This window comes from Nansenia antarctica (assembly GCF_963989245.1).
Source record: "Nansenia antarctica genome assembly, chromosome: 4".
NCBI lineage: Eukaryota > Metazoa > Chordata > Actinopteri > Argentiniformes > Microstomatidae > Nansenia > Nansenia antarctica.
This window is the reverse complement of record NC_137689.1, coordinates 24331451-24354648: the sequence shown is the minus strand read 5'-3', so window position 1 is coordinate 24354648 and position 23198 is coordinate 24331451. Positions and strand designations below refer to the sequence as shown.

At 43.6% G+C, this 23198-nt stretch overlaps 1 protein-coding gene across 1 annotated transcript; it reads right to left on the bottom strand.

Moving 5' to 3' along the window:
- Positions 1 to 406: 406 nt before the first annotated feature.
- cul5b (cullin 5b) lies at positions 407 to 22569 on the bottom strand (the record flags this gene model as incomplete). The annotated part of the gene is made up of 19 exons (XM_080528465.1): positions 407 to 1739; positions 5690 to 5813; positions 8895 to 9013; positions 10095 to 10256; positions 10481 to 10656; positions 12229 to 12352; positions 12544 to 12675; positions 12840 to 12972; positions 13410 to 13474; positions 13627 to 13734; positions 13878 to 14008; positions 16857 to 16950; positions 17131 to 17211; positions 18387 to 18532; positions 19173 to 19314; positions 19438 to 19614; positions 19925 to 20024; positions 20200 to 20309; positions 22546 to 22569. 19 exons carry the CDS (start codon positions 22567 to 22569, stop codon positions 1545 to 1547), a joined length of 2343 nt encoding a protein of 780 aa, XP_080384591.1. The 3' UTR covers positions 407 to 1544.
- Positions 22570 to 23198: the final 629 nt, after the last annotated feature.

Here is a 23198-nt window from a genome sequence, read left to right as displayed (position 1 = left end):
ATTCACGTTTACGACCTGTGGATCTTGAAGACCTTGATGATCAAGACAGTAACTCCACAGAACAGGGGGATTTCCCCCCGCCATAATAATGACTTATACCTACCTGGTTCTGTCAGACCTACACAGGTGTCCAGCGACTGAGGCCTGCTGTTGTTTATGGACAGGTAAACGCCATCATGGGCAGGGATAGTTCCCAAAGCTTCAGGATCAATTAGTTAACAAAGTATACAGACACAACTCCACATTTCCCAGTTTATAAAGAGAGACAAACATGAAATGATGATAATCCACTTTCAATTTCTTTTTCAATTTCTTTAAGTTAGCTGGGGGGAACGTCTTGACACTGCTATGTGAAGCACACTGCAGGTTAAATGAAAACATTGTGTTGTTTTATAATAAGGTGCTGTTTATTTCATCATCTCATTATTCACATCTTTGTACACTCCTTTAGCTTTGTATGGTGGTAGTTACCATGTGTCATACCAATTTTCCCCAGGGGCTGAGGCAGCCTGTAGAGAGAAGGGGTTTGTATCCGTTAACCAGCTTCTTCATGTGGAGCAGAGGGTCAATCGGTCCAATTCCAAACCAGCCCCAAGCCCCTTCCCTTAACCACGTCTTACAGATTTGAATGGGTTTGCAGGCTGAGTGGATTACACCTCCTGAAATCCTTTAAGTTCTACACAAGTGCCCAGGGTTGTGGTGGTCTGAGTGGACTTGGAATTGGGCCTTTATAAGTCCACGAGTCTATTTCCATCATGAAAACAACGTGTGTGTGTGTGTGTGTGTGTGTGTGTGTGTGTGTGTGTGTGTGTGTGTGTGTGAGCGTCTCTGGAACACACTGTAACATACCAAGAGTCTGGATGGAGTAAGCCCCATGAGGGACCACTGAAAGTCATTGTCATTAGTGCCTCAATGTCGTCATCATCACCAGCGGCCGCAAAAAACATGGCCACTAGTTTGGGTAAAACCGTTTCCACCTGCGCCACACCTGTGCTGGGGCGCAGGGGCAAAGCTTGTTTTCAGAGGTCCGGCATTGACCTGGCTTTAAAATTGGACTGCAGGTATTGAGAGGGCCAAGCATCTTCGGTTCTTCCTGTGTCATGCCTCTCAAAACACCTTACACAAACCATCATTACCCCCAATGGGAGTATGGGTATGGGTATCCATGGACGGGGGGAGGGGAGGGGGGACATGGTCTGCATGGTTGACATGGTGGAGGAGGACACCATAGCGACAGGTCACAGCCACGTCCTGTCTAAAGACGTTGGAAACACCTACGGGCCAAAATGACTGGAAAAACACGGTGAAGACTCTTGCTAGCCTGAGCTCATTTTCTGTCCTTTTTTTTTACACTTTTTTAAATTTTTAAATTTTTATTTTAAGGCAGGGATTTCCTTTTTTTATTTTTTTTTATATGTCTGCTGCACTCAGTCATAAATCAAGTCTGTCTCCCCACACAACAGATTGAGAAGTAAGGCCTGGAAATATTATATTGTCCATCAGGCCTGACTCCACTAACCACTGTCACATCACACACCGCTGTGCTACGCCATGTAGATGAAGGTGTTGAGGTCTGTCTCGTCCCGTTTGATGTACTTGTGTTCTATGAGCCACTCCATCTGCTCCTTGATCATCTTCTTCTGGGGCAGGAACATGTTCTTGAGGATCTCCACCAGCTCTGTCTGCAGCTGGGCGTTGTTCATGCGCTTCCTCATCTTCATGATCTGGATAATGGCCTCCTGGAGAAGGAAGGAGGGAGGGAGGTAGGGAGGAGGAGGAAGAGAGTGAGAGAGAGAACGGGTTATGTTTCATTGAATACACTGAACATCCACCAACCTAAACACAGGCATCTCTGTATGGTCCTTTAGGTCTTTCTAACCACACAGATGTTTGAGAGATGACTATCCATCATTCATTATTTCCAACAGGCAACATAATGCATTACTTAAATGAGCTGCATGCATATGGACTCCTGCTTCAAGATCAAGTGACCCCTGTGGTATTCTGACCAATAGACCCCAGCTTGTCAAGTTGGCCAACCACTCCTCCTCCACCCTGACCCTGAACACCGGCGTGCCACAGGGCTGTGTTCTGAGCCCTCTCCTCTACTCCCTCTTCACCCACGGCTGCGTGCCGATACATGTCTCTAACACCATCATCAAGTGACTGCTGTCACTCTGATGAACAACCCCCACCCCAACATGAGGTACACTGACTCCCAGTATCTGTACTCAGTGCCCAGTGTACGGTGTGAAAACGCTTGTGTGGCCAGAGATCATATCGGCTCCGAAATGGCGTATCGACGCCGTGGAAGTTACCCTTTGCACTACTGCTTTTAATTTGCACATACTTGTTTTTGCATATACCATATTTTTGCACATATATTGTAAATACATTTGTATTAGTCTCTAATTATACATCTGTATACAGCTTATTGTTATCCATGTCTTGTATATACCTACTACCTACTGTAGTTCATCACACACACACACACACACACACACACACACACACACACACGAAAATATACACATTTGACTCATTGCTATAGAAACTAAGAATTATAAACGCAATTACTTTTGAATATGTTGATGTCACAATCAATCCTAGCAACTTCAGCAGAATGTTTGAGATTAGAATGTTTGGTTGATAGTAGGGATGTCCCGATCCGATATTGATATCGCATATCGCCGCGATATCGGTCCTGAATGCTGGATCGCAGATCGCACCAGAAAAAAAATAGGCAGCGATCTTGGGCTCGCGATCCGGCGTGTCACTCACGTGATGACAACAGTAGTAGTCAGTGGTCACGGGCATGAGAGTTGGCTAGTAGCTACCTGTGTGTAATGAGTCTGACAATGTCATGATGCTAGCTGGTGAAATCATAAACCATTTGCTTACGTAATTTTTCGTTTGTTTACATAGTCTGAAACTACAGATGGTAAGCTTTCAAATGATGCGTCATACATTGAAATCGGGAAAAAATTCAAGACGACACGAGTATTTGAATGTTTGTTTGTATCAATGTTTTGCTCAAGAATGGTGACTGCTAAAAACGCTGCTAGCGGCTAACGTTTCGTTCTAAAACTAAAGTATTGTAACGTCCCCACTTGGACAGTGGTTGAAATAATGACAGATAGCTTCTCTCATGTAATCTGTGCGTTTAATTGTAAACTATCTCATACACAACTTTCTTAGTTCACCGGAGCTCTCTCTCCCAACGGTCTCAACAACACACACAGCACACGCTGGTTTCTGGTCTCACCAGCGTGCGTCTCTAGGCTACACTTTTAAAAAGGGTGCTATAATTGATTTGCCATTTGTAAGAGAAGATAAATAGAATAAAAACATGAAGGCACTAAAACTAGAAATCTGACAGTAACTCGTTTTTTTTCTACAATGCTGAATGCTGCAGTTTAAATTGTTTTAACTTTAAACCAGTTGGTCACTGAGTACTGCAGAGTAGGGCTGCCACAAACGATTATTTTCATAGTCGACTAGTCACCGATTATTTTAACGATTAGTCGACTAATCAGATCATAAATTACAGCTTATCGCACAATTACTCAATCGCTCTTATTTAGCTATCATCTTCTAAATCAGCTTCTAAATTTAGCTTGAAGTTGTTAGTAGGCATGTGCTAACTAAAAATAAAGACAATTAAAATGATTGTTCACTCAAAAATAGATATTTTAATGAACTTTGCAGATTTATTTCTGGCATCACTTGCATGTAATGTAATGTAAAGAGTAGTAGAGGGTGCAAACTGCTGAGTAAAATGAGGTAGGCTAGGCACTAGGCAACCAAAAGAATACAAAAACAAAAATAAATACTTGTACAGAGTACAAAAGTTTTTCTTTGCTTCACTCATCTCATAGTAGAACGCGCCTTCTTAGCACTGTAACGTTAAGACAACATTTTTAGCTATTTGATAAGTATCGCTTTGATGACAACGTTACAGCACATAACGTAAAATAATGTAAGAAGGCTTTTAACGTAACGATATCGTTAGCCAATAACAAGCTAACTAGCTTACCGAGACGAGCCATCGTCTTCCTCGTCATCTGCCACAACGTGCTTCCTTTTTAGATGCTCGCGCATCATAGACGTGCTGCCATGATAAGCGAGTTCAGCTTTGCAAATTTTACATTTTACATTCTTTTTTTCAACGTTGTGGTTGAAATGCTCCCACACTTTAGAGGTACGAGGACAGGAAGACATTTCTCTGTTTGTTTTTCCGGGGAAGTCACGTGTGCCCCGGATGACCGACACTGCGCATGTACATCAAAGACACTGGGAGAGCCAGTGGCAGCTTCAGGGAAGAAAAACGAATGCTTATCGAATGAAATGAATGGTCTTTATTGTCATTGATATAGTACAGGTACCAAACAACGAAATTTGGGAGGGGGGGCTCCCCTGGTGCTAGGAAAAAAAAAACTAAAACGCTTATTTCAGCTCCAAAAAAACATGCGACGATGTCGATTACCAAATATGTCGGCGACGATTTTGGTAATCGACGTCGTCGCGACTAGTCGACTAATCGTGGCAGCCCTACTGCAGAGTACTGTTTTTGTTGCTTGAATAAAGGCTGGCAGTCTTTAATAGCCAACTGTTGTTGTGGACTATATACTGGGGAAGTATTTGTTATTATTCAGGAGTAAAACAATAAATACAAATATTGGATTGATATCGGTATCGCAGATACCTGAAGCCCAGGTATCGGTATCGGTAGTGAAAAAATGGGATCGGGACATCCCTAGTTGATAGGCAGCAATGTTGAATGGAACTCAGTTTTGGTGGCTACAACCCCAAGACTAGACCTGTGACTTATTTCTACAAGCTAAAATTCCACATTTAAAAGAAATTTGAGTCCATACTCAACAAGTTGACCGTTCTGCCACACTCCAGGGGCTCTCTGCTGCAGGGGAGGGAGGCAGGTTTGCAACCAAGCCTTGGCTCACATCTCCAGTGAGTCTCTCACCCCCAAAATTCTCTACAACTCTCTAAGTATTTGTAAAACTGCATAATTTGTGAAGAAATTACATTGTAACAAGAATTATTCAGGAATGTATCATGACTTCTTCTACAGCCTCCCTCTCCTCAGCCTCACACACCTGTGCAGGCAGCCGCCCCTGGTCTCCCACCCTGGGACACCTGGCTGAACTGGGAGCAGCGGTTCAGACACAACATGACCGTGCTCCAGCACCACTGCTACCAGATCATGCACGACCACAACCTGTCTGAGCAGGATAAGGGTCGTCTGGTCCACATCTACAAGGGACTGATGTCCAGGGCTTTGAGTGACCACCAGAGAGATAGAGAGGCCATCATTCGTTCAGTAGCATTGCTGAAGAAGAGGAAGGCCAGACTTATGGAGGAGGAAGAGGAGGAGGAGGTGGAGCCTCCAAGGAAAAGGCAGAAACAGGAAGTCGTTTCCGGGGTTCCAGATTTGGCTGAGGAGATGGACTTCCTGTGTCTGAGACTTGGGTCCCTCAACCTCTGATTGACAGCTTGACCCCTCCTCCACTTTGAATGGACTGAACTCATGTGTTGAATTATTATTGATATATTTTGAAAAAGTAGTATAGTAGAGGTAGTACTAAGATAAGATAAGATGGTAAGTAAGATAAGATACAATATGATGCACACACACACACACACAGTGTTCTGGGACTGGGGTCATTCATACCTGTGTTCTTAATATCCTTAGCTGGACGATACCCTCGTTCTCCTCCTCTCTCATTCGCTCGGTGGTGAGTTGGAGCCGGCCAATCAGGTTGATCTTCCCTCGCTTTTGGACCTTGGAGTTTTTTCTGTGGGGAGGGGCGCAAAGAGTGAATAGGAGAATGTTAGGAGGTGGTTATGGGCCTTTGAGCTGCATTCAAGGTGAACAACCGCAGGTTGCTTTAGCTTGGCCTGTAAACATTCTGTGACACATGCCGTGACAAGTTCAGGACTTGTATTATTCCCAAATCTCGATTTCTCCACGTATGAAGGCTTGCTGTAGACCAGGGGTGGCCAACCAGTCGGAGACTAAGAGCCACAAAAAATTGTTGGGGTACCAGAAAGAGCCACATCATACATGCGGGCTCACAAAAGCGCTCATTCACACACACACGCAATACATTTCCAATAGGCTATGAGACCAGTGGCGTCATTTCAGCAAAAGCTAAGGTATGGCAAGGTCTGAGTGGGGGGGTTGAAGGGGGGTTCCCCCCCTTGGTGGATTTGTTTTGCAAAACAGTTGTAGTCAATTTTGGTGAGTTGTTTCTATACAATTTACTTATGTGACATTAAGGTAATGAATAAAGGAGACAACTACAGTATGCAGGTAGTAGCCTACATCTTTCCTAGCAGGCAGACTGGTTCAATCTCCTTAGAAACAAAACAGATAACAGCTATTCTCAACTCTAAACGAACTGCACTGTTAAAACGCTAGATTTAGACCTCACCTGTGTCCGTCCCTGTCACCTGTTTAGACCTCACCTGTGTCCCTGTCAGGGGCGCCGCTAGAGATTCTGGGCCCCATGACAGAATATCATTTTGGGCCCCCCCACCTAAACCACCCATCAACCTAAACCCAGTTGAAGTTGATGAACTATTGATGCACTGCAAGAAATCCAATGATGGACATCTTTTGTAAATGTAATTTAAAATTACAGTTAATACAGGAATCAACAATTCAGCAAAGAAATCTCAACATTCTTTAACTTATTAAATTAAGACTTGAACAACACAAGGACAAAAGTATAATTAAATGAAGATTGGAACCCAATTATAAAAGTATAAATCAAACAAAAAGTTAAAAATATTATTTTAATGGGGTGGTATTGTGTCTAAATAAATGTAGATCTTGTAAAGATCAGTTGGCCATAATACTGTCAGGATTAGATCAATGAAGAATTACAGCAGAGATATTTACTGACTCAGCATTGCTTGTTTCACACAAAGACAAACGTGTCTTATACAAGAGGGAGCAACACAGACATGGTGCCAGCGAAAATGAATGTGAAATGGGAAGATTTTTATTTTTACACTGCGGCAGTACTGTGGAATAGGATACCTGGAGAGCTAAAAACTATATCTAGCCTAATGCACAACGATTCAAGATAGGAGTAAAGAGATCAAATCAAATCAAAGCTAAACGCTGGGCCTTCTTAGTAGCAAAATCTTTAATAAGATCCTTGAAATCTTAATTATTAATTTTTTTAATTTTGCCATTTAGCAGACACTTTTAATCCAAACAATTACGAATTACAGGGACATTCCCCCTGGAGTAACTGAAGGCTAAGTGCCTTACTCAAGGGCACACTAGTAGTGGTGTGGCTTCAGGCGGGATTTGAACTCACAACCTTCCGATCACAAGTCCAACTCACTATCCACTAGACCACCACTACCCCCCCACCTCTGCTCTCCTCTCTGGCTGCCTTGCTTGAAGAGGGCCCTGGCATGGAGTATCCATAGGTACATAATTCATAATATGTCCTATAATAGTATTAACATAATAACACATACACTTAAATGTTATCTAGCTAGCTAACAATATTATTAAGATGCCAGTGGTCAATGTTATTGCAATTACTGGAAGAACTATTAACTAAATATGAATATTAGCTAAAGTTGTATTCAATGCTTGCATGGTAATGCAGCATACATTAAAATATTGTTTGTTAACAATCTGTTTGTTAACCCCAAACTCCTACTGCTCACCTCCTTCTCCTTCAACTGGGAGGCTGCATCTGTGCATGACGTCATTAGCATGGAACAAGAGCAAGAGTGCATAGCTGCTGGATACAAATTCACTGAGCTCTAATAACCAATATATTTGGACCAAAATTGCCCTCATCTCATACATTTAACTGAAATTATACTGACAGTGCACTGTAAGTTAACTATACTTGAAGTTAATGTTAATTAGCTATAGCGAGCTAACTAGATCATCCACGCAGTGATTAGATCACTAAACCACTGTTTTTAGTGATTTTTTTTTACTTTTCTCTTTTGAGACCCTGACTTTGGCTTTGCCTTTCACGACATCGTCCACGCACGCACACGTACATTTGATGCATTTCCAATCTGGCTGTCCTCCATCTGTCCCACACACATGCTACAGAAGGACATGTTGGTCATGGAAACCTTGTCAGACTATTTGCGGTAACGTTCCTCTAGTCTAGCAGCTCGCGCGCGGTGGACTGAGCCATGCAATGAATAAATAAAGGGGTAAATAATAAGGCTTAATTTTGTTAAACATAGAGAAACAAAACTCCAGTTTGTTTCTTTTGTGACTTTTTTTAATACATAGAATTATAATTTGAAGTCGGCTACATTAACGTCCTTATGATAATAATAATAATAATATTATTTATAAATATAATATATCAAAAAATAAAAATGATTCTCATGGGCCCCTGTCAGTGCTGGGCCCTTAGAATCGTCCTAACTTACCACCCCCTAGCGGCGCCCCTGGTCCCTGTACTTGTCTCTGCTGCCCTTTGACCAAAAGAGGTCTTTGTCCATTTTCCTTTTTTCCCCTGGCATATTTGTTTTACCAGCTCACCTAGTAAAAGTGAGACGATTGATAATATCAAAAACATGCTTGCACACACATATAACTTACTCACACACAAGTCAGTGTTACTGGCCCCAATTTGGTACAATTATTACTGAAATTATTGAGAATAGAGACATTGTTGACATACGTAAACTAGCTCTTGTAATCTTTAATGTTCGCTAACTAGCGAACTCACTAAAATAACATTAGAACATGTTACTGAGAGATTTGGTATAAAAATAAAAATAAACACACTGTACATAATCCTAAATATTAGCAATAGAGGATTGTATTATCTCTCTGAGACAGAAGTGTAATGATTAAAGGTAGAAAGACTCTTTACATTAGTGAGAACTCCTGGTTGACGTAGAAGAGAGTTCCCTCGTCAAAGTCTTTAGGGGAACCCACCGTCGGGTCATACGACAACACCTGCCTCTTCAGTTTGGGGAACGCTACTAGAGACTGGAGGGAGGGGAGAAAGAGAGTGATTAGAAACAAAGGAGAGAGAGGAGGGAGAGAGGGGGAGAAAGATGGGAGAGAGAGAGAGAGAGAGAGAGAGAGAGAGAAAGAAAGAGAGAGAGAAAGAGATGATACAATAGTTGATTTGTTATAGTAAATAGTAGAGATGGCTGTTGTGTAAGACGACTGAACTGTAACGAAAACATGTTTTTACATAGAAGCCCCCAAAAGGTGCTGACAATGCTATGCACTGACAGACAGACCCAGTTAAACTGTTTTTACTATGTGCCAACGGTTCACCCACTGACCCCCGAGCAGCCTTACCCAGAGGAGCCTACCCAGAGAGCAGCCTTACCCAGAGAGCAGCCTTACCCAGAGAGGAGTCTTACCCAGAGAGCAGCCTTACCCAGAGAGCAGTCTTACCCAGAGAGCAGTCTTACCCAGAGAGCAGCCTTACCCAGAGAGCAGCCTTACCCAGAGAGCAGCCTTACCCAGAGAGCAGCCTTACCCAGAGAGCAGCCTTACCCAGAGAGCAGCCTTACCCAGAGAGCAGTCTTACCCAGAGAGCAGTCTTACCCAGAGAGGAGTCTTACCCAGAGAGCAGCCTTACCCAGAGAGCAGCCTTACCCAGAGAGCAGTCTTACCCAGAGAGCAGCCTTACCCAGAGAGCAGCCTTACCCAGAGAGGAGTCTTACCCAGAGAGCAGCCTTACCCAGAGAGCAGCCTTACCCAGAGAGCAGTCTTACCCAGAGAGCAGTCTTACCCAGAGAGCAGTCTTACCCAGAGAGGAGTCTTACCCAGAGAGCAGCCTTACCCAGAGAGCAGCCTTACCCAGAGAGCAGTCTTACCCAGAGAGCAGCCTTACCCAGAGAGCAGCCTTACCCAGAGAGGAGTCTTACCCAGAGAGCAGCCTTACCCAGAGAGCAGCCTTACCCAGAGAGCAGCCTTACCCAGAGAGCAGTCTTACCCAGAGAGCAGCCTTACCCAGAGAGCAGCCTTACCCAGAGAGCAGCCTTACCCAGAGAGGAGCCTTACCCAGAGAGCAGCCTTACCCAGAGAGGAGCCTTACCCAGAGGAGCCTTACCCAGAGAGTGCGTCTCAGCTCAGCGTCCGGCAGCTCTGTGGCCAGCTTCAGGTTCTCAAAGCTGATCCTCTCCCGGGGCCTCTGGTTCCAGGCAAACAGCACAGCCAGCTGAAAGGTCGTGACCTCTAGGTCATACTGCCCCACCTCGTTCTTAAAGGTGATCTGGAGAGAGAGGTGGAAGAGGAGAGGAAAGAATGGGAAGTGCGTCTGGAACTTCCACAGAAATCTTTATAGATGCTGGCATCGAAATCCTCAAAAAAAGTTGATTTAACTGTCTTGATTTAACTCTCTATAACTCTCTTACTGATCTTCATGCATGTGAAACAACGCTAATCCTTGTACTAAACGGTTGCAACCTCTTCCCTCCAGTAGGGGGCTCTACTCACAATGCCGTTGGACATGAGGTGGTGCCAGTGTAGTTTCCTGCCGCTGTGGTTCTTCTTGTAGAAGTCCTCCACCTCGGGGATCAGGTCCTCCAGCTCAGTGGGCAGGGACACAAACACCTTCTCCGAGCTGCGAGACCATGCACCCGCATTCAGGATCTTTATGTTCACTGAGTCAGCTGCGGGTTGAGATAGAAGCACAGGTCAACACACGCGTACGTGCATGTGTGCGTGCGCACATACACACACACACCCTTTGGTATATTACAAATACAGCAAAACATAGTGGGGGAAATAAGTATTCAACACATTAAATACAAAATAAAAAAAATTCCATTGCAGCAGTGGTACCTACGGAAAGTTACCACGTGACACTCTGTTGCACAGGAAATAGGAGGCACCTGAAGATGACCAATCAATCTTCGACCATCGCGGCAAACCAAACCTCCTATGAAAATGTATTTAACTCTTATGATTGTATGAAAATCGGTTGCTCTGCAGACCAACTCCGGGTCTTTGTAATCAATAACGACCTGTATCGTATCTGACGTCATTCTGACTTCCGTGAAGATTTATTTGCAACCACTCAAGTCTACCGTGTTGTAGTAGTCTAGTAATCAGTGTGGTAAACGGTAGAGTCAAGGAGCTCCCCCCAAGACCTTTGCAACTTGATTATTGAGCACCATAGTAATGGCACAGTCATTTCTCAACTCCTAAATTGGGGGCACCATTGGGGCAATTATCCGCAAGTAGAAGGAACATCACTCAACCATAAACTGGCCAGTGGCCACGCACAGAAGCTCCTCGCAAGACTTGTGACCGGGCAGTCAGAACGTTAGTTAGAAGAGTAGCCTAACAGCCATGGACCACTCGAGCAGAGCTCCAGAAAGACCTGGAAACAGCAGGTAGAGTTTTCACAAAGAAAATAATTGGCAATGCACTCCACCTCCACAGTCTCCATTCAAGATCACCCCGGAAGACTCTGTTACTCCGTTGAAGAAAAGGCATGTTGAAGCTTATTTGAAGTTTGCTACAGAACATTCGGAGAAGCCTGTAGATTACTGGGAGAATGAAGTCTGGTCAAACCAGACAAATATCTAACTTTTCAGCAACAATACCACACTCCATGTTTGGATGAGAAATGGCTCTGCATATGATCCTAAAAATACCATAGCTACAGTGAAGTTCGGAGGCATCATGGAATGGGTCTGTCAGCGGTGGATCTTTCAACAGGGCAACGATCCAAAACATACTGCAAAAGACTCTCAATTGGTTCAAGAGGAAGGCAATAAAGGTGTTGGACTGGTCAATCGACAGACTTAAATCCAAAAGAAAATGTGTGGAAGGAAGATCAAGAAGAAAATCAAGATTCACCAGCGGACCCCCGGAATCTTCAATATTTAAAGTCTGTGTGTTGAAGAACGGGCCAGAATCCCACCTGATCACTGTGAGAGAGTCGTTTTTTCGCACAGGAAGCATCTTCAAGCTGTCATTGGAAACAAAGGCTTCTCCACCAAGTATTAAATACATTTCAGCTTCTTTATTGTGTCATCCCCCTTTATTGCACATACATTTTTTTTATGGATTGGAGTGTTACAATTTCTTTAGCTGTGTAGTTTGATTGAGTTAATACCAATGTCTGGTCAGCATTTCATGTGAACAGCTGCAATGGAAATATGTTGAATTAAAAATGTAATACTTATTTCCCCCCACTGTACTATTATTCTACTACTTACTATTACTAGGTTTACCTGGTAGGGCCAGCCTGTTGTGTTTGTGCTTATCTTTGAAGGACTGATTCAGATCCTCTGACACTTTGATGTCCTGGAACATCCTGGCCAGTTTATTGACGTAGTCCGCAGGCATCCCTACTTCCTGAGGGCACATGACCAGAGCCAGCCAATCAGAGTTATGTGAAACAGATTCAAAGTGGATAAAAAAGACACATACTTCCATATTCAAATGCCACCACCCACACAAGCACATAAACACCCACACAAGCACATAAACACATGCACACACACACACACACACACACACACACACACACACACACACACACTTACCCTGAGCCACTCCACCATGTTCTCCTCTATCTCGCTGTCTGCAGAGATGTCCAGGATGAGCCGTCTGGTCAGGTGGGCTTTGTGATACCGCATAAAAACATCTTTGTTCTGGACATACTTCAGCACCAACAACTGCACAACAACAAGAATCAAATACAATAACGGCATCAGTGAAACCGTAAGAGCTTTTGAAATGAAAGAAAGAAAGAAAGACACACACACGCACGTACACACACGCACGCACGCACGCACGCACACTTCCCCTCTCCGCTCCTCTCTCACACGCGTGTACGTACCACTTCCTTCAGCTTGGCCTCGATCTCCTCTGACGTGAGCTTCTTGCTGAGGGGGGTCTTCCTCAGCAGCATGTCACAGTAGTTGGCCAGCAGCTCGGGACACTTGGACTCTGGCTGGGTTTTCAGCCCCACCCTGAGAGCACAGGAGAGATGGGGGGGACTGTAGGAGCCAATCGGTTGTTAGTATGAGGGTTTATTGGGCTGTCACAAGTATCACCCACTAGAGGCAGCAGTGCACCAGCTGATGAGTCAGGCAAGGGTGTTAACTGCAACACACAAAGCAGCTCCCCATCACAACCCAGTAACATAGCTCTACATCTGAATCTGCTCTGACACCACTACTATTGGTACCGCCACAGTAAACATCTTGCACCTTGTTTGTATCACAGAGATCACTACTAAATGGGACCACCACCCAAATACATACATACATACCAAACACATTGTGAGTGACATGACAAACACACTTTCATGTACCTTCATGCAGTAGAGGCTAAGAACTAACGATTAGTCACTACAGGGAATATATAGATATTGTTAATACTTCACAACAAAACGTGCGTCTCTTACCCTTTTTGCTTCAACGGGAGCTCCAATTTAAAAATGGTGGCATCATTCACAACTGCCTTGTAAGCCTAGGGGTGAAAGGAAGAGAAAAGAAGGTGTTATCTTCTACAAGGACAATTATCACCACCATCATCACATTTCTGCCTACAGGTACGGTACAGACGGAGACAGAAATAGACGACGTGACATTAACGCTGGGAGAACATATAATGGGTCTCACTTTGTCCCTGGCTGTGAGGAAGCGTGGGTCGTCCTGAAACGCGTCCTTCACCAGTTTACTGAAGCGGTTGAACAGTGTGAGGAGCTGCTCCACGTACTTCTCTGAGTCCTGTTCACACACGCATGCAGAGAAAGCATCTCTAGTGACTTTCTGTCCATTTGCAACTAGATAGATGAAAATATTTTTACAAATCTGTAAGTGTCTGTCTGTGTGTGTGTGTGTCTGTGTGTGTGTGTGTGTGTGTCACTCACAGAGGTGATGGTCTCGGCTGACGCCACCATGTCTGCCAGCCCAGCGTTCATGATGTGGTCCTCCAAGTCTTTCAGCATGGGCTCGATGCCGCTGGGCACCTTGTCCATGAGGGAGAACATGAGGTGGAGCTCTGTGGAGGAGGAGGAGAGGACTCTGAGGCTGGGGACCACAGTATGGTTCTATTAAAGAAGCAATCAGGGATTCAAATGTTCACTCAATAGTCAAGGGTTTATTTCCCCATTAGACTGCTGCATAGTAGGGATGTAACGATGCATCGCAAGACAGTTCAGTATCGATACAAATATGTGACGATTCAAATAGATGAAAAATGATTTGTGAACGATTACTCTCTTTACCACAATTCCTAAACTACACTGAACAGAAATGAACGAAGACTTTTTCTATTTACACAAAAGGCCTATTTCTCTAAAATGTTGTTCACAAATTTGTTCAAATCTGTGTTAGTGAGCACTTCTCCTTTGCCGAGATAATCCATCCACCTGACAGGTGTGGCATATCCAGATGCTGATTAAATATCATGATTATTGAACAGGTGTGCCTTAAGCCCTGTCCGGACGGCATATAAATTACCTGAGGACCTCGGTAATATTTTTTTACCCTAGGACCCCAGTGATTTTAATGACCTATCCGGATGGAATAAAAAATCTCCATGCATGTTTGCGTTTCGCGTGCAAGCTGCCATTTAACATCACAGAAGAAGAAGCTGTTCCTGCCGGATATTTTGTCAGACCCACAACACAACGCACGTGTAGCAACAACAAGTCATTTGATTGGACAAGAGGCATTCCATGACTGCTGATCAGATTTCCAGAGCGAATTTACGAACGCAGCCGACACCACTCGCAGACTCGTTTTTTTCATAACACGAAACTTTACGTTTTAAAGTACCCACTCGATATAATAAACAGCAGTTTAACGATCACGAAATACTCATAATTTGTAAATACTTTCGTTTTGGGATGTGTTCGCGTTTGGGGCTGTGTGAGCATCTAATTATGTGTAGTTATGTGTTTCTAGCATGTCGATGTTCTATCAGAATGTTTTGATGTTATTAAAATTAAGAAGATGAATGGCTGAAATGGCGCAAAGCGGGGAAAAACAGATACGAGATCTAAAGTCTCGAACGATTATATTTCAAAACAAACTTTAACTCCCCGAGGGCTCATTCATTCATTCATTCAAGGACCTTCGCCGGTACAGGGGTGTGGAAAACGAAGGTTTCTGCCGAATGCTGCTAACACTGGAACCACGTTATGAAATATCAGTTAACAGATATTGGGATGTATCGTTGATGAATTTTCTCTTACAATGTATAGATTATCGGGGGGGAATATTGTACGGTTATCAATACGTCAGTTACCTTGCGATTCCCACCCCTAACTTCATCCATGTGTGTTGTCAGACACGATTTATAGAGTGCTAGATCCAGACCATACAAACTGCACAGTTTACAAGCTAATGTTAGGTAAATTTGCTAGAACTGGTTCAGAAGAAGAAATCAGTCCATCGTCACTTGTCGTCGTCGATTAACCTTTTAGGTGGTTTGGTTATCCGATAGTGGAGATTCAAGGGAGTTAATAATGTCATCCACATCCATTGTTTGCACAGAGCTACCCCGGTCAAAACGGTAAATGCTAGTGTTAATATCGCGCACGGGTGCCCCACGGTGGTGCAGCGGTCTAAGCACTGGCCACTAGTGCATGCTGCCCACCGGGGACTGGGTTCGAATCCCAGCTCGCCAGATCCGGATATGGCTGGGGCACACACGGGGAGCGACATATTGGGCGGCCGCTCCCGAGGGCGGGTATAGGAGTATTTCCGGACAAGGATCCGTCGCGCAACACCGCCCCCTAGGTGCCGGAATAACGGTGCTGGGCTCGAGGAGCCAGTCAGCTAGTCTGCCTGGCGGCCTCCTCTGGGACTGCCGGCCACGGGGTCGTGCGGCGGATCCTATGCAATAGGCAGGGGATAATTGGATGCTAGGTTGGGTTCAATTGGCTACCAAATTGGGTGAAAAAGGGATAAAATCAGAAAAATAAATTTATAGAATATCGCGCACGAAATCATGCAATACTGACATGTCGATCCGGACGGTAATAAAATTACCTGAGGACCTCAGGGTTTGCTGAAACACAGTAGGTAATTCCAGCCGGAATAATTACTGGGGGCCCTGGAGTAAATCACTGACATGGTCGGTCCGGACGGGATAAAAATTACCGAATTACCCCAGGTAAAACATATATTACCGGGGTCCTCAGGTAATTTATATGCCGTCCGGACAGGGCTATAGACTGGTCACAATAAAAGGCCACTCTAAAATGTGCAGTTTTATCACACAGCACAATGCTGTATAATTAATAATAGGGTTAAGAGGGACAGCAGAGGGCGCAATCTACTTTTGACTTCGCTTTCGTTTTTATAAAGAAAAATAAATATGCATTCATTGCATAGTTTGTGTTGTGCAGTTATACCCTACCTCAGAAATAAAAAGCGATTCTTTAAGAAAATACAGTCTTTTGTAGTTTTTGTCTGAGAAATAAATAAAATAATATTTTTCAGTCATGCATTCTGTAAAGTGTTCAGTCAAGTCTGCATTTTGTAAAAAAAAAAAAGTTTGTTAGAAAATCTTATCAAATTGTGAGTTTAAGGTGTATCGTTACATCCCTACTGCATACCATACCAAACATATCACTTTTCAGACACAAAGTATGCGTTGTACACTGACACATAGTGGTTATTGCAGACACACACAGAGACTAACACGGTTTACAACTGTCAGGGTACACAGTGGGTGACTGTTATCGTATTGACACTGGGGACAGACAGGGTTGGGGTTTTAGTCAGACACTGACACCGGGGTGACGTTGACACACAGAGACAGCAGTTGAGACGGGGACATTGACAGGGAGTCAAACCTGAGCTGGCCGAGCCTTTGGGAGCGTTCCTGCCGTACTCACTCTCAGTCTCGTTTCGTTTGATCATGTCTGGACACTCGGCCAGGATCGTCTCCTTGAACGACGTCACCAGCACATTCACACAACACTCCATCAGCTAGGAGGAAGAAGAGGGGGCGGGGGACACACAACAACATGCCAATGTCACCAGTCTCGTCATCACCAATGAATCACCAGCAAACAGTGTGGCTCTGAAGCGCAGGGGGGGGTCCCGGCGTTCAGCATAGACTCACACAACAGCTGCCAGAGAGCAGAAGCCCAGTCCTGGGATACTCACTGCTTGTACAGAGTTACATTCACGTCTCGTCTCCAGGTACCGCAGCGCACGTTGCTCTTCCTCCCTCAACTTTGCGTCTGCCTGTTAGAGAGACACACACACACACACACACACACACACACACACACACACACACCTTCACTGTGATGTGTGCTGACCAAGGAAAGTTGTGGTCAGGTCGGGATGGATACGAGTACTCAAACGGACGTTGAAAGTCGATCTTTAATCAGAGATCAAATTTTTCCTGCCTCCTACTATAATTCGAAACACGCTTGCTATTGATTTTGCGATGTAGCTAAGATGTAGCTAAGCGAGGTTGCTCTATGTTTTGGTTGTGACACAAAGCTCAGTCAGTGGTGAAATTCAAATTAGGGGTGGGCATCGACGATCGATAATTGATCGATAATTGATCGATAAGGATCTTGGTCGATCACAAAATAAAACATTTGATCGACCAAATGTTTTATTTTGTGATCTACCAAGATCCTTATCGATCAATTATCGATCGTCGATGCCCACCCCTAATTCAAATGCATGTCCCCTCCATTTTGGGGCTTTTAACAGCGAATGTGTTTGACCTGTGCATGTACTGTAGGCTACAGGTTTGGAGCGGGTGCACAAATCTTTACAGAAGGAAATATTTTGACCCTGTTGTGTTAGTTCCCTAAAAGGCTGCACTACGTAATCTGATCTAAAAACTAACTGTTTTATGTTGTCACTAAATACAACAGGTTGTGCTACCAGTTGGTATTCATTGATTCAAAGACGTAATAACTGCCATGTAAATTCAGGCCAAACTGAGCGACCTGATAGTAAGAAATACCAGAGTGATGAGCTATTGAATAGTCCTAAACCTTTTTCAATTTGTTTCATTTTGTATTTTTAAGATTATATACGAGTACTCTAAATACAATTCTGAGTTGAAACAATTCAAACACCCATCCCCAGTATTAGACTAACCCTAAACCTAACCCATCCCCAGTATTAGACTAACCCTAAACCTAACCCATCCCCAGTATTAGAGTAACCCTAACCCATCCCCAGTATTAGACTAACCCTAAACCTAACCCATCCCCAGTATTAGAGTAACCCTAACCCATCCCCAGTATTAGACTAACCCTAAACCTAACCCATCCCCAGTATTAGAGTAACCCTAACCCATCCCCAGTATTAGACTAACCCTAAACCTAACCCATCCCCAGTATTAGAGTAACCCTAACCCTAACCCATCCCCAGTATTAGAGTCGCCTGCTCACATATTTCATGTAGTTCTGGACTCCGTTCTGCTGTAGGTAGGAGGGCGCCTGTGTTCTGTAGAACCTCTCTGTGGAGTCCATGTAGGCTTTCTCAAAGTTGTCCCTGTAGATCTGCAGCTTGTCCTCAGGGTTGGAACACAGGTTCACTGCACAGGGAAGATGACGGCATATTTACAGACTTCATCTGGTCGCAACTAAGGTTAAAGGGGCAATCTGGGAGTCAAACAACAACAAAGCGGTTCTGGTGTTCTGATGGGGTGAGACAGTGGACCAAAGCTGACGAGGCATTTATAGGTTACATTAGTCAATAATCTGTCTATACGGTAGAACTAATTTAAAAGTCCCTAAATGGATGTACCAATGCCAGATTGCCCCTTCAAGATACAGCCTCTAGTAGTGAGACAGTGTTGATGGTGTTGAATAATATATTGTGTGATAATATTATAATAGTGACTAGACCAGACTTCTCCATCTACTGTGGTGAATAAGTGGCCCAGTACATAAAGAGTGGATGGGAGGTTGTGAAGCCATGCTGCCAAGGAGCATATACTGGTTTGGTCCTATGGTCCTCTTCACCCTCACTAACCCTCTGTACAGTTCCTCTTCTGTTAATAACAACCTCAAATATATGTTGTTGTTTTTTTAAATTATATAATAATCCTCTTTCTCACATTGTGACTGATGACTGATGTCGAGATGATTCACTTACTTTAGACAAACACCGCTTTGGATATAAGCGTCAACCAAATGTCAAAAAAAGGTAAAGGTAAATGTTTTTTTCCTCACCATAGGACTCCCTCACACCTATGACCAGCTGAGAGTCGAAGGCTTCCCCGAGCCTCTCAGCGTGGACCAGCTTCATGGCGCTGTCCTGCAGCCTGTTCTTAATGTTGGAGAAGATGGACTCGTTCCACGTGTCTAACATGAGCTGCCAGGAAAGAGCAACCAGTAGAGAATGAGAGGGAGCACATTGAAGACTCTCCCTCCTTCCACTCCCTCCCCCTCCTCCCCCACCTCCTCCATCTTCTTCCTCACTCCTGGTGTCTCTCACCTTTCTGACAATGCTGTCCTCCACGTTAGACTTCTTGTTGCTCCCCTGTTTGCCCATGAGGGTGATTTCCAGCTGGCAGAAGGGCTTGGGCAAGATGTCGCACTGCGTGAAGAACTTCCTCCACTCCACAATGTAGGCCTTGAGCAGGGCCGTGTCATCCTGGTGGCTCAACACTCGCTGTGCAGGAGAAGAGGAGACAGTACAACTGTGTGATTGAATTGATTAGAGTAGAGGAACAAGCCGGTCCTCAATGCCCCTTGATACGCATGTGTCACTCGTGAAGACCTGTACTTTGTCTGCTTGGAAACAACCTTCCCAAAGCTTAGGCCCTGTATTCTGTTATATGTGTGTGTGCACTACCTGTACCTGTACACATGCTTTTACCACTGACTGAATGGGCAAAAAATAAGGCCTAAAAGTTGAGGTGGAGAAGGTTAATTATGACTTCACCTTGAGGTTACATGAACATCTAGGATTATGGACCTACCGCTTGTGCTTGCTTGATAAAATCTAGGATGTCCTCTTTCAGGGCCTGGTGGATCTTGGCTGGGCCTTTGTCATCCCACAAACATACTGCATGGACATCTCTATGGGAACAAAGTTGTTCAACCAATCAATCAATCAATCAATCCATCCATCCATCCATCCATCCATCCATCATCCATCCATCCATCGATGTCTTAGCTGAGACAGGCATAAATGAAATGCTTGAATTAATAGATATAGCATGATAGAGAGCACGCAGACTGGGACGATACTCACGAGAACAGGTCGAACCACTGCTGTTTAGTGACAGACTCCTGCCGGAGCAGCTTCAGGACGATGGGACGCATCAAGTCCCACTTGTCCTCAAACTGGAGGGAGCCTTTGTTCTGAAGGAGCAGTAGAGGGTTAACTACAACATCACATACCTCAGCTATGATGAGTATAATGGTTGAACCGTGGCAAATAAAACATTCTCTATCAAATCTGTAGTAGTAGTTTTGGTACTACTAGACCTTAGCGCTGCCTTTGACACTGTAGGCCACGACATTCTAATAGATAGACTAACAACCTGGGTAGGATTTTCAGGCACTGCCTTAGATCCTAGAACAAATAAACGCCTGGATGACACAAAACCTCCTTCAATTAAACAAGGACAAAACAGAGATAATTGTATGTGGTGCACCTGACAAAAGATGGAAAGTCAGTGCAAAACTTGATTCTCTCTCTCTTCAAACAAAAAAACAGGTCAGAAATCTTCTATTTTCTACACTCCGACCTAAACTTCAACAGCCACATAAACTTGATAATTAAATCAGCCTACAATCACCTGCAAAACATAACAAGAATGAGAGGTTTCATGTCCAAACAAGACCTTGAAAAACTCATCCAAGCATTTGTTTCGAGTAGACTTGATTATTGTAATAGTCTACTAACAGGCCTATCTAAAGGGGCTGTTCGTAAGCTGCAGCTCATCCAAAACGCCGCTGCTAGGGTCCTAACAAAAACAAATAAGTTTGAACACATTACACCAATCCTGAGATCCCTACACTGGCTACCAGATAATTTAATTCAAAGTAGCCTACTCCTAATTGCATACAAATCACAAAATGGTATTGGATCAAAATACATATCAGGTCAGCTGAGACCAGCCTAATCATTCCAAGAATGAAAACAAAACACGGTGCAGCAGCTTTCAGTCACGCTGCCGCAGGCTCCTGGAACAAACTCCCTGAAGAAATCAAATAGGCCCAAACCCTAAAAATAACCTATTTAAATCTAAGCTAAATGCCTTCATGTTTTGCAGCATGATTAAACACAAACACTTCTATCAATGTATTTTATCCATTAACTATTGTCTTACTAAATGTTTTATCTATTTACTTCTTAATTTGCTTTTATTCATTGTCATTTTTATTTTCTTACTATGCTCCTTTTTATAATGTATGTAAAGCACTTTGAATTTCCCCTGTTGTATGAAATGTACTATACAAATAAACGTGCCTTTCCTTGCCTATTCACAGTCTGAAATCTCAGCTCTGAGATGAACACAAGCATGATGATTCATCTGTCATTTGGGACAGGCAGGACACTGAGGCCCAGTAGCATTAGTTAGAATAGCCATGAGGCTTGTGTGCAAAGCGATGACATTTTAGAACTTTACAAAGGGATGATGGAACATGGCTACAGATCCTAATTTTCCAGTGGTCTCACTCACTCCCAGGCTGATCCCCTTTCTCCCTTCTCACCAGTAGAATACCCAGAAAGATTATTATCTAATTATTAATATGCCAGTTGATTTTTTTCCTCCCATAATCTCATGAAAATCCTACATTTCTGTACATGACTTCATTGTGATCGCTACTGTACTGTAGGTAGATACACAGATTACTACTGTAGATAGATACACAGATGACTACTGTAGGTAGATACACAGATGACTACTGTAGGTAGATACACAGATTATTCACCATCGACATCACGCACACAAATCTGATAATCACCCAGCGCTTTAATAATAGCAGTGCCTCTTTAATTTAAACCCCGTCCCATTAACCACAATTGATCATCATGCCCATCACATCAGTCATATCCCACACACTGGTTAATGATGCATTAATGCAGAATAGTTCTTGTTTTAGCAGTTAGATTCATGTTCAGCGTCCCATTGACGGGTACCAGGCTGCCTAGCCAGGTAAAAGTAGAGACCGTCAACATTGTGACAACAAGCTAATTAGCTGACTTCAATTGTTTTTCATGGAAAGGCCAATTGTCTGTCATTACTGTACTGCTTACCGGAGCTAGCTAGCTAGCAACTAAGAGAGGCATGTCAACGGCAGCCTGCCATGACAAGTTTCATGCTGATAGCTGGCTGTGGACTGACTGGCGTAGAGAACGCAGCTATGATGGTAGCTAGCAGTGGCCGCTAGCTGTCAGTGAATAAAAAGCACAACCCTTTAAAATGCTAACGCTAGTGCTAAAAAGGCAACCAATTGTTTATATCAACCTATAAGGCAATGCTATCCTCAAAACAGCGCGTTACTCATTGTACAGTGATACACCGTCAATTACGCAAGAAACACTGACTAAATATGATCAAATGTATTGAATTGAGGTGCCTCCTACCTTTAGCAAATTAGACGTCGCCATGTTCCCTGAACTTATTACCTCGCAGAATCTCGCGAGCTCTACGGGTTGTAGTTGAGCTGTCATACGTCACCTCCCTGTCATCAGAACGACCACGCCCCCTTTTGGGGGGAAATTATGGAGGTAGATAATGTGTCTTGATGTTGTAATAAAAAAAGAATCATTTGCGAGCAAATGTTTTTTGCTGCATTGCCCTGCTCATTCTGGGCCATTCTAGAGGGTAACATTTGTGTGTTTTTGTCGAGAGCAATATTTTTGATTCTGAAATAAACAACACAGCAAAAAGAAATTAAGAGGCAAAAAAATAAATTGCTATCAAATATTACATGCTGTACATTTTTTGAGAAGAAAAAATATTTGTGAAGTTTTTTTTGTGGTTTCAAGTTTGTATTTTTTGGTTGCAAATTCCAGGGGCCTAATTTATAAAGCTTTAACTGACGTAAAAAGCTTGCGTACGTACCAAAAGCAAGAACATTTACGCACACCAACATTCGGATTTATAACACGCAAGGAATTATCCTAAATCATGTTTTTTATTTTAGATTAGACTAGATTCAACCTTCTTGTCATTGACAAACTACAAATACTAAACGAAACGCAGTTCGTTATCTAACCAGATTTTGCATTGTGCA